Below are 15,482 nucleotides of genomic sequence, written 5' to 3'. Positions count from 1 at the left end.
GTAATAGCCAGTCCGTACTCGGTCGTTGAGCAAGGTGCACGCATTTTTGCACGAGCACACACATACACCTCTTTTCAAAGTTTTACACGCGCACTTTAACGATCAATTTACTGCCGTTCTTTATAACTCGATTACTCCTATTACTTTTCGTTTCGATTGTTCCCAATCTTTACCTCAGAAAAGTAAAGTGTTGTATCAAAATTATTAATTTGGTGTTTTTATTCAATAAATACGTTTAAGAGTGTTAAATACAAAATCAGTCTTATTTACTTAACATAGAAACACACTCCCGCTTCGATACTCGACATAGTATAAAATTCGAAATGTATGAAATTGTATACGTAAATCAACACTTAATGTAATTTAGTATTAAGAAGATGCCTAATTCACATCAATTTCATGTATAATTGCAGTATAAGGCAAAGTGCATACATATTCCGTACTGTTATTCACTGAGCCCACAATAAAAGAAGACCAAATTATTAGAAGGGCAAAACTATTAATGTCAGGAAAACAGCGGTTCTCTGAAATGGAATGGCAAAATGAGTGTAAGATACGAAACTACACAAACAACGCAGACAACAGAATACAGCACTACATACACAGAAATGCAACAAGTCTACAAACTCAACACTGTACAAAATCTAGGATCAGCGTTCGGACGTGTAACGTACAATAATGTAGGTTAGGCTCTGGGCTCTCTCTCCTTGCATCTCATAACAGGAGGCCTTAGGGCCACGAGAATGGAAGAGAGAACAAAAGAAAAGGCTTTTGGGGGAGCACACGACGTGCCTCGAAAGGCAACACACTTGCGACTTTTCCTTACCAAAGTGATACCTTGAATAAAGGTCTTTCACGTAATAAGAGTTAATCATTTCCGCAACGCACGTCTTTACCAATCTCTTTTTGACGTAACAATAATTTTATTCCATAAATAATAACAGAAAAAATGTCAACTTTGTTATTTTGTTAAGAACCCACCCAACGTATTGTCACAAAAAATTTTCGATTACCGTACTCAAAATCAAAAATGTACTAAATGTGAAGCTGGAAATCCAAAAGACAATAATAGCTGTCAACTAAGTCACGTAGAAAGTGCGAAATCAATGGAAGGGAAGGTTGCTGCTGGACTGGTAAATAATAATTATAGACTGGAAAGTAATAAATTGATAGTGAGAGCAATAATTAGAGATGATGATGCAACATCTAGTGATGAAATGAGAAAAGGCAATTATATCTATAAATCCAAATTATATTTATACATTTTCGAACTCTTACTATCTAAATAAAAATTTTTGAAAGCACATTTATGATTTAAGAAAAATTTAGATTTTGAAGAGCAGTGAAAAAAGAATGTCATAATGTATACTATAAAACATTTTAAATACGTAGTTGCACAGAACAACAACAAAATTCGAAAAATTTAGCCAAAAATCTTTAAACCATTCCTGACTATCATTTTGGTAAACATGATAATTGTATAGTATGGTTCTAAAAGAGCAAAATTGCAAAATAGTAAAAATATTACAAAATTTTTTTAAGTCACTTTAGGAAATCTAAATTTATACAAAACTTTAAAATCTATTAGATAGTTATGCTAAAAATGCCAAATTATTTTGTATCCCAGCTTATAGTCGAAAGAATGGGTCAATTACATAGTGCAGTAACAAAATTTTCCCCCAAAAATAAAAGTTATAAAAAAATCAAACAAGATAGTATTGAGAAGGTTTGGAAGAAAAGTTAAAAATGGAGAAACGTGACAAAAAAATGTATGTTATATTTGAGCATGTAAGGAGTGTACATTAATTTTTTCAGATTTTTCACCAGGAGAAATTTTCGAGAAAACAATTATGTAATATTGACAGTTAAACACGGTCTTTTATGAAAGAGCAAGGTAAAGTTTGCCTTTCAATTAAAATTAAGGTACATTCTGAATGTGTTAAAATAAAAAAAAAACGTTTTCATAGATAACTTGGTATTAAGTAAAGTTGCTCGACGAAAAAAATCAAGCCTTGCCGGGCATTTTTCAAAAATAAAGCAGTTAAAGTCGTACAGTTTCAAGCAGCGGAGTCAATTGAGGTGGCTCCAGCGCCTAGTGCCGTATCAAAATGGGAAGACTAAAAATTAATTATTATTTTCTTTCAAATATGGTATAAAATTATCGTAGAGACTGTTGTAAGCCATATTCTACATTTTATTTGTTACTTTAGTGAGTAAATATAAAAAAACAAAAAAGTTTTATGCTGCCCTAATTGATGAACTGTTACGGTACGCTCCTAAGTTCAAAAATGTGGCAACATTGCTCAGCTGTAGTCATACCTATATATATATGTACTCTGCAGAATGCAGACAGCTGAGAGCTGACTTGCACTCGCAACTGTATACTTAGTCTCCGATTATTTAAAGATTTTGTTCGATAACAAGACACTTTTCTCATGTCATCGAAAACTGCGTAATAATATATACAAGATAGTATATTTTTTACACCTTACGGGTTATTTATAGAAGTGCAGCAGTAGGTTGTATATCGCGTAAGCTTGCATTTCCTATCTAACTCGTCTTAAAACTACGATTTTGTGAGCATGATTTCATACAATTTTCATCGTCAACCTTAATTTTTTTATACAAATAGAAAAAAGGGGATTCAAAGATTATAATTCAATTTTATTAACCTCGGTTAGGTTATTTATAATTTTAATGTTAAGGCCACTGGAGCCACCTTAACGTATCCAAAGTAGCGTGACATTCGAATTGGCTACATAAAGCATGACGCAAAAACCCAAATAACTCAACAAAATTTCTTATATTATAAATAAATAAACTTCAAGCTATGTAACCCAGTAACCCAGAGAAACTACTGACAACTTTGAAATTAAATGTATTAAATAATAACATAAGCCCCAATAACCACGCAATCGGAGCGCTGACTGGTCACTTTATTTATTTATAATAAATAAAATAGTACAAGCGACAATCACCAAACAACCTAGGGTGCTTACTGGTCCCTTTATTTATTTTTAATAGATAAAATAGCACAAGCACCAATCACCACACAACCCGGGGCGCTTATTGGTCACTTTATTTATATATAATAAATTAAATAATAACGCAAGCGCTAATCCCCACACAACCCGGTGCGCCTACTGGTCTTTTTTTTATTTATAATGAATAAAATAGCACAAGTGACAATTACGACAAAACCTTGGTCACTTTATTTATTTATGATAAATTTAATAATAACGCAATCGCCAATGTCCACACAACCCAGTGCGCTTACTGGTACGATTATTTATTTATAATGAATAAAGAAGCACAATCGTCAATCACCAGGAAACCCGGGGCGCATACTGTTCGCTTTGTTAATTAATAAAATAAATACAACAACACAAGCGCCAATCCCCACGCAACGTGAGGCGCTTACTGGTCGCTTTGTTAGTTAATAGAATAATACAAGTACTTATCACTAAGCAACCTGAGGCGCATTCAGGTCGCTTTCTACATTAGCTAAGCTATACACAACAGCTAAAGCATTCGTTGTTTTATAGTAAATGTTGCATGCATTATTAAGTAATCATTTCTTAATTATTAAAAAAGCAAGTTAGTGCCTTTAGTAGCCTGATGATCAGCCCTTATATTATTTTTAAATGCCTAACTAATTGTCGAAGCCACCAGCAAGCGCCCTGGGTTGTGTGGGGATTGGCGCTTGTGCTATTTTATTTTTTATAAATAAAAAAGGACCAGTAAGCGCACCAGGTTGTGTGTAAATTGGCGCTTCTGTTGTTTTATTGGTTTTATTAATTAACAAAGCGACCAATAAGCGCCCCGGAATGCCTGGAGATTACCACTTGTGCTATTTAATTCATTATAAATGAATAGAGGAACCTGTATGGGCACCGGGTTCGATGGGAATTGAGGCTTGCAATATTATTTAATTTATTATTAATAAATTAGGCGCCCCAGGTTGTGTGTGAATTGTCACTTGTGCTATTTTATTTATTATAAATAAATAAAGGGACCAGTAAGCGAACCGAGTTGTGTAGGGATCGGCGCTTGCGTTATAATTTAATTAATTATAAATAAATAAAGCGACCAGTAAGCGCCCTGGGTTGTGTGGTAATTTGCGCTTGTTCTATTTTATTTATTATAAATAAGTAAAGGGATCAGTAAGCGCACCGTGTTGTGTGGGGATTTGCGCTTGTGTTATTGTAATTAGCTTATTTATTAACAAAGCCACTAGTAAGTGCCACGGGTTACCTGGTGATTTGCGCTTTTGCTATTTTATTCATTATAAATAAATAAAAGGACCAGTAGGTGCACTGGGTTGTGTGGGGATTGGCACTTGCGTTATTATTTATTTCATTATAAATAAATAATGCCACCAGTGAGCTTCCCAGGTTGTGTAGAGATGGGCTCTTGCATTATTATTTGATTGATTATAAATAAATAAAGGGACCAGTAAGCGTACCGGGTCGTTTATAGATTAGTGCTTGTGTTGTATTGATTTTATTTATAAGCAATGCGACCAGTAAGGGCCCCGGGTTGCCTGGTGATTGGCACTTATGCTATTGTATTCATTAAAAATAAATGAAAAAACCAGTAAGTGCACCTGGTTGTGTGGGATTAGCGCTTGCGTTATTATGTAATTTATTATGAATAAATAAAGCGCTTCAGGTTGTGTGGGGATGGGCGCTTGCGTTGTTATTTAATTTGTTGTAAGTCAATAAAGGGACTAGTTAGCGCACCGATTAGAGTGTGGTTTGGTGTTTGTAATGTTTAATTTTTTTTATCAACTAGTAAAGCGACCCGTAAGCGCCTTGGGTTGCCTGGTGATTAGCGCTTGTGCTATTTTATTCTTTATAAACAAATAAAGGGACCAGTAAGCGCAACGGGTTGGGTGGTGAGTGGTGCTTGCGTTATTATTTTATTTATTATAAATAATTAAAGCACCCTAGGTTTTGTGGCGATTATCACTTGTGCTTTCCTATGCAATTTAAACAAATAAAGGGACCAGTGACACCACCGGATTTTGTGGGGATTGGCCCTTGCGATATTATTAAATTTATTATAAATAAATAAACCGACTAGTAAGCGCCCCAGGATGTGTAGTGATTGGCGCTTGTCCTATTTTATCCAAATAAGTAAATACAGAGACTGTGATATATGTTGATATATTATATTCATGGGGTGTGGGAGTAAGCGTAGATACTGGTATTAGGTATAAGTATAGTTTATTAGTAACAGTGTAGATATTACATAAGCACAGGTGCTTGTGAGACGGCTGGCTTACGACTGACTGTCGATACGCAGATCGACACGCACTTCGGTTCAATAGCGCTGGTTACACATACTCACACGCTCATGCGCATACATTACAGAAACCAGTAAGCGCACTGAGTTGTCTGGGGATTTGCGCTTGTGTTGTTTCTATTTTATTAGTTAATGAAGCCATTACTAAGTACTCCAGGTTGCCTGGTGATTGACGCTTGTGCTATTTTATTTATTATAAACGAATAAACAGACTAGTAAGTGCACCAGCTTGTGTAGGAATAGGCGCTTGCATTATTATGCATTTTTTGCATAATTTTTGTTTGCGTTATTAGTTGACGCTCGTGCTATTTTGTTCATTATAAATAAATAAGAAAACTAGTAATGGCCTCAAATTGGTCGTTAATTAGCTCTTGTGCTATTTTATTAATTATATATAAGTAAAGGGACCAGTAAGTGCCTTGGGTTCTGCGATAATTTGCGCTTGTGCTATTTAATCCATTATAAATAAAGGAAGGGACTAGTAAGCGTACCGGGTTATATAGGGATTGGTGCTTGCGTTATTATTTAATTTATTACAAGTAAATAAAGGGCCCGTTATTGTGTGATAATTGTCACTTGAGCTTTTTTTTTCATTCTAAATAAATAAGGGGACCTCTGAGTGCACCGGGTTGTATGAGGATGGGCATTTGCGTTATTAATTAATTTATTGTAAATAAAAAAAGTGACCAGTAAGCCCTCCGGGTTGTTTGGTGATTCTCGCTTGTGCTATTTTATTCTTTATAAATTTGTTCGCGTATGTGTGTAGACGCTTATTGAGAGCGAGAGAGAGAGAGAGACGAAGGCCTCGTGGCACTGCAACGCGGGGGGGTCTCTTCCAAAAGGGCCCCCCTCCCTTAATTGTCGCCGCGTTGTCCAGTCTCTCTAGACAAATCGTGAGCGAGTGAGTTGCAATCGAAGAGCGTCAGAATGAGCGTGACCTAAGTACTCGGGTGCTTTGATCGGCATGTTTTTGTTTTTTTCGCACTGACCAAGTGACGCACGCTGGCCTAGGAGAGCCTTCTCCTCTCTTCTTTGTCTGAGCACAGTCCATAATTCCAATTGGTTTAATTTTTAGCGTCATTTTCCAGTCTTCTTTCCTGATTCGCCTTCATCTTTATATTTGCTGTAAAAAATAGAAGTTTTTTCCTATTATTAAAGTGTTCGTGTTGAGCGTTTTATTTTTTTCCTACTCTTTACAGGCATTTGTCAACGATAAGGGGTACGTTTCCCCCCGCGCCTCTGATAACGGTCCATCGCAACCTAGAGGCTCGAAACGAAACATTGGTAGCAGAGCGTGGTTGCCTGTACGAGAGCAGCGGAACTCGACAAACACGAGGAAATCTTTGATAACGGAGCTGTGCAGCTAGCCGAGACAGCAGGGCTTCCTGGTGGCATCGCAACAAGCAGCTTCTGTTGTCTACTCGTCTCATCGGTTTCACCACCAGCTTCTCCGAGAGCTATTCTTCGGCTACGATAAGTAGAGCAAACGGAAAAAGGTCTGTGAGTAGACAATTATCTCAACTTGTTCTGCAAATTTCGTTTTTGAAGGCTTCAAGGCCACATTTCGATCGTGCTATATCTAGCGAGTACGCCGATACATCTAGTCGCTTACTTTGAGAGCATTTGTTTACTAGCGCGCTCGTTTTTTTCTGTTGTTCGCTGTAGTCGCTAGGCCTCGCAGTGAGACGTGACTCACAAGCATACTTCTCGAGTCGTTGTTTTGATCGCGTTAAACGCTTACGTCTCTAAGCAGCATGGATAAGCTTCACCGATCCCAGACGAAATTGACGACGAATATAACAAATTTCTACGACAACTTGACCGTCAAGGTTGCCGTAGAAAAACAAACTCTATCACATTTCGAGACGCGGCTAGGTATTCTTGAGAACTATTGGTCAACTTTCATTTCTCAACACGAGGACTTGCTTGAGTACGAAGAGCAGCTAGCCGGCGATAGCTACTTCAAGGACGATACATACTCGCTAGTTGAGCTGGCGTATAGCGACGCGAAAGCGCGCCTCTTGACACGAATTTTGGAGCTCAGGGGCCCCGCGCCGTTTCCCGGTCAACTTCCCGCACCTATTATCAACGCTAATGCTGCGGAGCAATACGCGTCTTTGCCACGGATTGCTCTGCCCACTTTCTCGGGTAAACTAGAGGAGTGGGAGAGTTTTAAGCAGCGCTTTTCTTTGCTTGTTGTCTCGAAGGCCACCGTCCCACTGATAGCAAAATTGCAACACTTGCTCAATGCTGTGCAGGGCACGGCCGCGCAACGTTTGAAGAGTATCGAACTCACAGACGCAGACTTCGAGGTCGCATGGACAAAGCTTACTCGTTGCTATGATAATCCACGCATACGTTTGTTTAACGGTATCGAGAGCTTGATTCAGCTTCCAGCTGTTAAAGCTCGCAATGTTGCGGATCTTAACGAAACGATGGATCGTGTGGAGGAATCGGTTCGCGCGCTAATAGATCTCGGTTGCCCGATCGAGCAAACTAATTATTTTTTTGTTCATTGCCTTATTCGTAAGCTCGACTTAACGTCTCGCGAGGCGTGGGAAGTTTCGCAGGAACGGACGGTTGGCTTTCCTTTATACGCAGATTTAACCACTTTCTTGGAGCGCCGAATTTACGCGTTCGAGCAGGCTCACGTCGGCCCGCAGTCGAGCGACGCTGGAAAAGCTAACTCGGCATCAAAACAAAATGGCGATTGTTCTAAACGCGTTGCGGCGAACACTGCGCAAACATACGAGTCCGCTGGAACAACCAAGAGCTGCGTAGCTTGCAAAGGCAACCACTACGTAAATAGGTGCCGCGATTTCAAATCCATGCTGGTATCGCAGCGCTGGGATTTTTGCAAACGCGAGAGGCTTTGCGTAAATTGCCTGAGAGCGTCGCATTTTGTGGAAAAATGCCCCTCTCCCAATCGTTGTGTGACTTGCGATGCAAAGCACCACTCGAAGTTGCACTTCGAGGTAATAGCAAAGCCGCGCAACGAGGAGGTTTCCTCGCGCGCTAGCGCCCCTCGCAAGGATGACAATCCTTTGGACGAGCCTGCCGGCCCTCCTGTTGCTGCGCACAATTCTTCTTGCGACCGCTAAACTACTCGCTATTGGCCCCAACGGCAAGCGGCTGCGCATTCGCGCTCTTGTTGACCCTGGGGCCGAGCGCTCCTTCGTTACGCATCACGTGATCTCAGAGCTGGGACTTCCTTGTAGTTCCGTGAATATCAAGGTCGTCGGAGTAGGCGGGAGCGCTTCTTCTACAGCGCACCACGAAGCTGAACTCAAGGTGGCACCCCGAGGCGAATTCAACGTAACGATCTCGGTCTTGGCGATAGTGTTGCTTAAGCTCTCTCAGCCTCTGCCTTACAAGCATGCGGTTACCTTGGAATTGCCTCATATCCGAGGGCTCAAGTTAGCCGATCCACGGTTCTTCGAGTCTCGACAGATAGACTGCATCCTCGGTGCCGACGTCTATCTGTCGGTCATTCAAAATGGGACAAAGCGCGGTCCAGTGGGCGCCCCTTTAGCTCAAAACTCCGCTTTCGGATGGCTGCTCACGGGCCCCCTGGCCAGCGTTGACACAAGCAACACGATGCACGTTCGCGCGTTTCACATTCACACTGATAATCTACTTGCAGTAGAATTGCAGAAGTTTTGGGAAATCGAGGAGGCGCCACGCAAATCTTTGCTCACGAGCGACGAGAGCAAATGCGAGGAGTCGTTTCATCAGACTTCTTTTCGCAATGCCGACGGCCGTTTCATGGTTAAGCTGCCTTTCAAAAGCACGCCAAAGTTTTCCGCCTCTCGAGATATAGCCGCTGCTTGCTTCATTCGCTCCGAGAAGCGCAGACATCGCGATAGCAACCTCGCTGAGTCTTACGGTAGCTTCATGCAGGACTACATAGACCAGCGTCACATGGAACCCGTGCCAGCTGACGAGCTTAGCAGGCCATCCTTTTATTTGCCTCATCATGCAGTGAGACGGCCCGAGAATCCGAGTAAGGTGGGCGTAGTCTTCAACGCGTCGCAAAAGGACTCAAACGGCGTCTCGCTCAACGACTTGCTGCTGGCAGGTCCCAAGCTTCAAGCGGATATCGCTCAAGTGCTGACGCTGTTGAGATTCTTTAAGTTTGTATTTACAACGGACGTAGTCCAAATGTTTCGACAGATCTTTGTACACCCGGACGACAGAGACTAGCAACAAGTGCTCTGGCGTGCCTCCGCTGCCGAGCCCATCACGGACTATCGGTGCACGACTGTCACCTACGGGACGGCGTCTGCGCCTTACTTGGCGCTCAAGGTCATGCAAACTCTCGCCACGGACGGCGCCGAGACTCACCCACACGCCGCTGAGACGCTACGCCGTTGACTCTACGTCGATAACCTATTTGCTGGAGCGGACACGCTGGACCAGGCGTGCGAGCGGCGCGACGAGACGATTCAGCTGCTGTCATCCGCCGGCATGGCGCTAGGCAAATGGGCAAGCAACAACTCCTTCATCCTTGAGGGGCTTGAAGCAGTGGCGGCTAAGGCCATTAACCTCAAGCAGGACGACGCCGTGTCAACACTGGGCCTGCAGTGGCTGCCCAGCTCGGACTCCTTGACCTTCAAACCAAAGGGGGTGCTCGCTGGTCATAAAATCACCAAGCGCATCATGCTGTCAGAGATTGCGCGACTCTTTGACCCTCTTGGCTGGCTAGCTTCGATAATCGTAAGTGCAAAGATTGTTTTACAGGATATTTGGCTCCTCAGCCTCGAGTGGGATGAGCTGCTGCCCGACGACCTCCAGTCACGCTGGACGCGCTTTCGGAGTGAGATGCAACAGATCTCGCACATCAGCCTCCCGTGGTGGCTGGGTGGCCTCGAGGCCGAGGAATGGCACCTGCATGGATTCGCTGACGCCTCGAAGCGAGCTTATGCAGCAGCGATTTATGCGGTGTACCCGAATCGCTCTGCTCAAGCTCCTCTTTGCAAAAACAAAGTTGGCGCCCACCAAAGTTCAGTCGCTGCCTAGACTCGAACTGCGCGGCGCAGTGCTGGCCGTACGGTTGGCCAAGCACGTGTCGGACGCTTCACCAATCAAGCTGAGTCGCATCCACCTCTGGTCAGACTCACGCGTGGTGCTGGACTGGCTGAAGACTCATCCGGCCCACTGGCCAACCTTCGTCGCCAATAGAACGAGCGGAATTCTCTCCGAGTTGCCAGCAGCTACGTGGAGGCACGTCAAATCTGCCGACAACTCCGCAGATTGCGCCACCCGAGGCCTCGCGCCTTCGGTGCTCGCTCAATTTCTTCTTTGGTGGCACGGGCCTGTGTGGCTCACGCAGGAGCAAGAGAAGTGGCCTACTCAAGCTGCAGACGCCACTCCCAACGACCAGCCCCAGGTGTTCGCGGCGCAGGAGGAGAGACCCAAGGACGTCTCTGTGCACCCGTGCCTTCCTTGTTTTCAAAAGTTCTCCAGTTTTGACAAGATCGTCTGAATACTAGCTTACAGCTGGCGTTGGCGCGTTCGCCCCATCCCCCAAGAACACCAGCCGACTGATCCCTTTCTTTCAGGCAAAGAGATTCGGCTCGCCACTCTTCTCTGTTTTAGAATTATTCAGAGTCATCACTTTGCTAGCGAGCTGGAGAGGTTGAAGCGTGACAGCTCTGTCTCCGCACGCAGCCCTCTTCGTCGGCTGTCGCCTTTCATCGATGACAACGGAGTCATTCGAGTCGGCGGCCGCCTTGATCATTCAGCGCTTCCGTACAGCGAGAGGCACCCGGTCATCCTGCCGAGCCGTTGCACGATCGTCAGGAGACTCGTCGAAGACACTCACCAGCGGACCCTTCATGGCTGGGTCCAATTGATGCTGTCGCACTTGCGTCGCTCCGTTTGGATTCTACGGGGCCAGTGCCTAGCGATCGGAGTAAGTGCATGTTAAGTGCACGCGCCACGCTGCACGGAGCCCTAGCCAACTAATGGGCCAACTGCTGACTGCACGAGTCTCCCCGTCTCGTCCGTTCTCGCACACGAGTGTGGACTTCGTGGGACCGATCCCCGTCCTGTTTTCAAGAGGACGAGGCGCCAAAACAACCAAAGGCTACATCGCCGTCTTTATTTGCACTGTCACGCGGGCAGTTCACCTCGAGGTAGCCTCTGACCCATGTTTTTCTTGCAGCCTATTCTCGTTTCGCTGCACGCCGTGGAGTTTGCGCTGTGCTATACTCGGACAACGCCACGAACTTCAAAGGCGCAGCTTCCGAGCTTCAGCGCATGCTGGCCAGCTCTTCATTTGCTTCAAACATCTCCGAGAAGCTGGCAGCTCAAGGGACGGACTGGTCCTTCATCCCCCCTCGAGCTCCTCATTTTGGCGGGCTTTGGGAAGCCACCGTCCGAAGCGCAAAGCATCACCTCAAGCGCGTGATCGGCGAGACAAGGCTCACCTTCTAGGAACTGTCGACGCTGAGCGCCAAAATTTAGGCCTGCCTCAACTCAAGGCCACTGTGCGCCTTGAGCAATGAAGTTACGGGCGAGCTCGCCCTCACTCTGGCACATTTCCTGGTCGGCTCTGCGCTTCTCTCTCACCCCGAGCCATATGACGAAGCGCAGAGGCCTGTCACCTTCCAACTGCTGGAAGCTACTTGTCGACCTTCGCAACTCATTTTGGTCCAGCTGGAGAAAGGAGGTCTTGCATCAGCATCTCAAGCGATGCAAGTGGCAGACTCCCCGAACGAATTTACGAGAAGGAGACGTCGTTCTCGTGCGTGATGAACTCGCGCCCGAAGCCACCTGGCCCTTGGGTGTGGTAATTGCCACGCAGGCCGGGGCGGACAACCTTGTGCGCGTAGCCACGGTCAAGACGGCTGCCTCAACCCTTTCGCGACCAATTGTGAAGCTTGTTGAACTGTTAACTCAACCCAAGTACGAGAAGTGCTATTCCGAGCAATCCAAATAAACTCAGTGCTAATCAGTAGTTTATTCACTTACTAACCCATTAATTAATTTGAGTTTCTGTTTGTTTTTTTTTTTTTTGTTTTTTTTAATTGCGAAATTTGTAAATCCTTCATGTTCATGTCAGCTCGTGGCCAGGGTAAGCTACTAACACTATTGTATAGCTGCGCTAGCTCTCGCCGTAGCAGTAGGTTTAGCTCTATCCGCCAACAGGCTTTTTTTCTATCTCGCTTTTTTCAATTCATTTTGACGCGGTTGCCTCAAGGTGGGCGGTATGTTCGCGTATGTTTGTATACGCTTATTGAGAGCGAGAGAGAAAGAGACGAAGGCCTCGTGGCACGGCAACGCGGGGGGGGTCTCTCCCTAAAGGGCCCCCCTCCCTTAATTGTCGCCGCTTTGTCCAGTCTCTCTAGACAAATCGCAAGCGAGTGAGTTGCAATCGAAGAGCGTCAGAACGAGCGTGACCTAAGTTCTCGTCTGCTTCGATCGGCATGTTTTTGTTTTTCTTGCACTGACCAAGCGACGCATGCTGGCCTAGATTAGATTAGATTAGATTAGATACTTTATTTAGGCCTTGTGGCTATGCCATATCTGGCCCTCAATTAGCAGTACAAAGAATACACATAAAGTAACTCTTGAAGATACATAGTAATTTACAATATTATATGATAAGCAGTATTGGTAAAAATAATTATAAAATACAGTTACAATATGAAAAAATTACAGAAAGTATACAAGTTAGAACATAATAAATTCACATAGTATTGAAAGTATAAATGTAATATATAATAGATAAAAGTAATAACAGTATTATTCTAAGCAATGTGTAATAAAATCGAGTAAATATATAAAACAAAAGTACATACTGTGTAACACACAAAAGCGCTTTTATAGATTTATTGTTTGAAATTTGGAAATTAAAGTTAACAAATAGGCGCGACGGAGTTCTTTGAAAATTTTAAGATCATCTAGGTTTTGCGTATGAAGAGCACGTTTGTATGCTACATCACGAGTTTTCATTAGACGCCGTAATGACGCAGTTATCCATGGTTTGTAAGTAGATTTGATAGAAATGGTTTTAAGAGGAGCAACTGCGTCAAACGATGTCAGAATGGTGGTATTGAAATCAGATAGTAATTGATCAACAATTTTGTTAGGAGCGGTATAATTCAATTTATTTAATGTATTCAAAATAGTATTGTTTAGATTGTGAGTATTGATGTGATTAAGCGGTCTAGTTACTTATGTGGTTTTGGATGGTAATGGTTTCGAGAAGCTGAGTAAAAGTATTATAAAGTCGTGTCCTGCAATGAACGGCGAATTAATTTCATTGACTTGGCGTCACTGAGGGGCAAGCTGCTGTTTGGGTAGAAGGGTTTTAAGTTGAGCTTCAGAAGAGATGGGTATAAGAGGAGAGTTACGCTCCACTCTCATAAACACTGTAAGATTACGAATAATTGGGAAGGCATAATTTAAAGTTTTACGAGCTTTGACCGCTGCACACCACAGGCTATAAATTTTAGGAGGCAAAAACGGGCTGACATAAATTCTCTGCTTACCCCCACATCCAAAAATTGTATCTGCTGTATTTTTCGATAATTTGTAAGACTCACCAAGTATTCGATTTTTCATGTCTATAGAAACTGCACGTGCAAGTATGCCACGAGCTAAAGTAGAAGAAGAGTTTACATTATGTGTCTTTCTCTTTGGTGCCCAGGGGCGTATAGGGGTGATATGGGGCAACAAATCGGAACATCCCATTGTGTGGAACACTTTCTTGGTGATTTCGGCATCAGTATTCTGAACTATACTAGGTATGTTTGTGATTAGAAACTCCGCAGTTTCAACCAAGGAAGACTTAGATGTCAGAAAATCAATTTTTTCCTGTTGGTTTTGCACAGCCTGATGTATCTTCACCATATCACCTCTGATCTCTTCTCTAAAGTTTTGTATTGAGTTAAGAACATCCGCTAGGGTAGGTTGACTGATATCGCTCATGATTTTTTGTGTAATGCAATTAGAATTTTCAGAACGGGCAACTTTCAAAAAAGGTTGAACTGCAGGGTCAGGGGAAGAGAGGGAGCGTTTATTAGAAGACAGTGGAAGCACTACACTTGACTGTTTATTATTACTAAGTTGAAGAGAGTTCACTTGCACTGAGAAATTTTTGGCTATGGAAGAATTATACGAAATACAAATAACGGAGCAGCATACAAACTTCGAATTATTGTCAATGTACCAGGTAAGATGAATACACTTGAGGTGGTAAGGCTTTAAACAGGTGACTTAACGCACTCTATAATTATTGGACGTGATACTATTGGAAAAATCCGAGCGCCTACAAGTTAACCAAGATTTACGCATAATATGCTCAAGTACATTGAGAATCAATAATAATATTTTTGTATATGTACAGACACTAAACCAGTAATCATAATATAGAAGCGTAATTAATCTGGTGAACGTGTTTTTAGTGTTATCACTGTATAAATAAGTTAAGAAAGTTTGTATACTATAAAGACAAGCTAATCCCTAAGTTAAATTGTGGTGTAAAAGCAACGTGTCTAAATCAGTATAAAATCAATTTGAACATTAGGCAGTTATGTACACTCTGTAAATATTCCAATTTCCAATATACTGGGTGGCACACTCATAAACACGAACAATAATTGCAAATGATAAGCAAAACTAGTGTATGTAGGTACTTGTAACAATAAATCTAGTTTCTGAGAAACATGAAAGTTATGACCCGATAAACAAGCGCTTGCCTCTGTTATGTGTCCAAAATTATTCAACTGATATGACCAAAACAAATAAAATGTTGCGAAAAATGTAATTCACTTTGTTTTCACTCACAGAAGCTGCAATTTATTATAAAAAAAAGATGTAGGTGCAATGGTGTAAACAGCTCCGGCAGCACCAAGCGTAGACCCGACGACAATAGAATGACAATTTGTAGTTAAACCAAGAAAATACCTCCAATGAAATGCTGTAGTGCAGACAGGAATGCTTAAGCAGCCGTGATGCAGGAATTAATTTTGCATGCGATTTGCAAAAGGGCCGCATGCAACAGTTCTGAAACAGAAATGCCCGAAGGCACAAAGCGGCAGAAATCAAAACCTACGAGGAGCTTAACAGATAACACAACCGCTCTCACTTACCGCTAGAACAATACTGATACTAGGAGAGCCTTCCTCTCTCTCCTTCGTCTGAGCACAGTCCAAAATTCTAATTGG

General features: G+C 42.8%; 2 protein-coding genes across 2 annotated transcripts; both read left to right on the top strand.

The window, feature by feature from the left end:
• Positions 1-8,340: 8,340 nt before the first annotated feature.
• Positions 8,341-9,681, top strand: LOC149375135 (uncharacterized). Its single transcript, XM_089590087.1, has 2 exons — positions 8,341-9,414; positions 9,511-9,681. The coding sequence occupies exons 1-2, from the start codon at positions 8,341-8,343 to the stop codon at positions 9,679-9,681; spliced, it is 1,245 nt and encodes a 414-aa protein (XP_089446213.1).
• A 93-nt stretch (positions 9,682-9,774) lies between these two features.
• LOC111643689 (uncharacterized) lies at positions 9,775-11,745 on the top strand. The gene is made up of 4 exons (XM_089590086.1): positions 9,775-9,971; positions 10,048-10,772; positions 10,869-11,225; positions 11,474-11,745. Exons 1-4 carry the CDS (start codon positions 9,775-9,777, stop codon positions 11,743-11,745), a joined length of 1,551 nt encoding a protein of 516 aa, XP_089446212.1.
• The last annotated feature ends 3,737 nt before the right edge of the window (positions 11,746-15,482 follow it).

The sequence above is a fragment of the Copidosoma floridanum genome, unplaced genomic scaffold (assembly GCF_036245765.1).
Source record: "Copidosoma floridanum isolate Cflo_tuat_1 unplaced genomic scaffold, Cflo_Japanese_pri ptg000011l, whole genome shotgun sequence".
In the NCBI taxonomy this organism is placed as follows: Eukaryota; Metazoa; Arthropoda; class Insecta; order Hymenoptera; family Encyrtidae; genus Copidosoma; species Copidosoma floridanum.
The sequence above is the reverse complement of the archived record's forward strand: the minus strand, read 5'-3'. Positions and strand labels throughout refer to the sequence as shown.

Coding starts and splice junctions, on each gene's coding strand:
- LOC111643689 (XM_089590086.1), top strand. CDS start 9,775: ATGGCGCTAGGCAAATGGGCAAGCAACAACTCCTTCATCCTTGAGGGG. Junction 9,972..10,047: donor ATCACCAAGCGCATCATGCT/GTCAGAGATTGC, acceptor ATTGTTTTACAG/GATATTTGGCTCCTCAGCCT. Junction 11,226..11,473: donor GTGCCTAGCGATCGGAGTAA/GTGCATGTTAAG, acceptor TTTTTCTTGCAG/CCTATTCTCGTTTCGCTGCA.
- LOC149375135 (XM_089590087.1), top strand. CDS start 8,341: ATGACAATCCTTTGGACGAGCCTGCCGGCCCTCCTGTTGCTGCGCACA. Junction 9,415..9,510: donor TTCAAGCGGATATCGCTCAA/GTGCTGACGCTG, acceptor GACAGAGACTAG/CAACAAGTGCTCTGGCGTGC.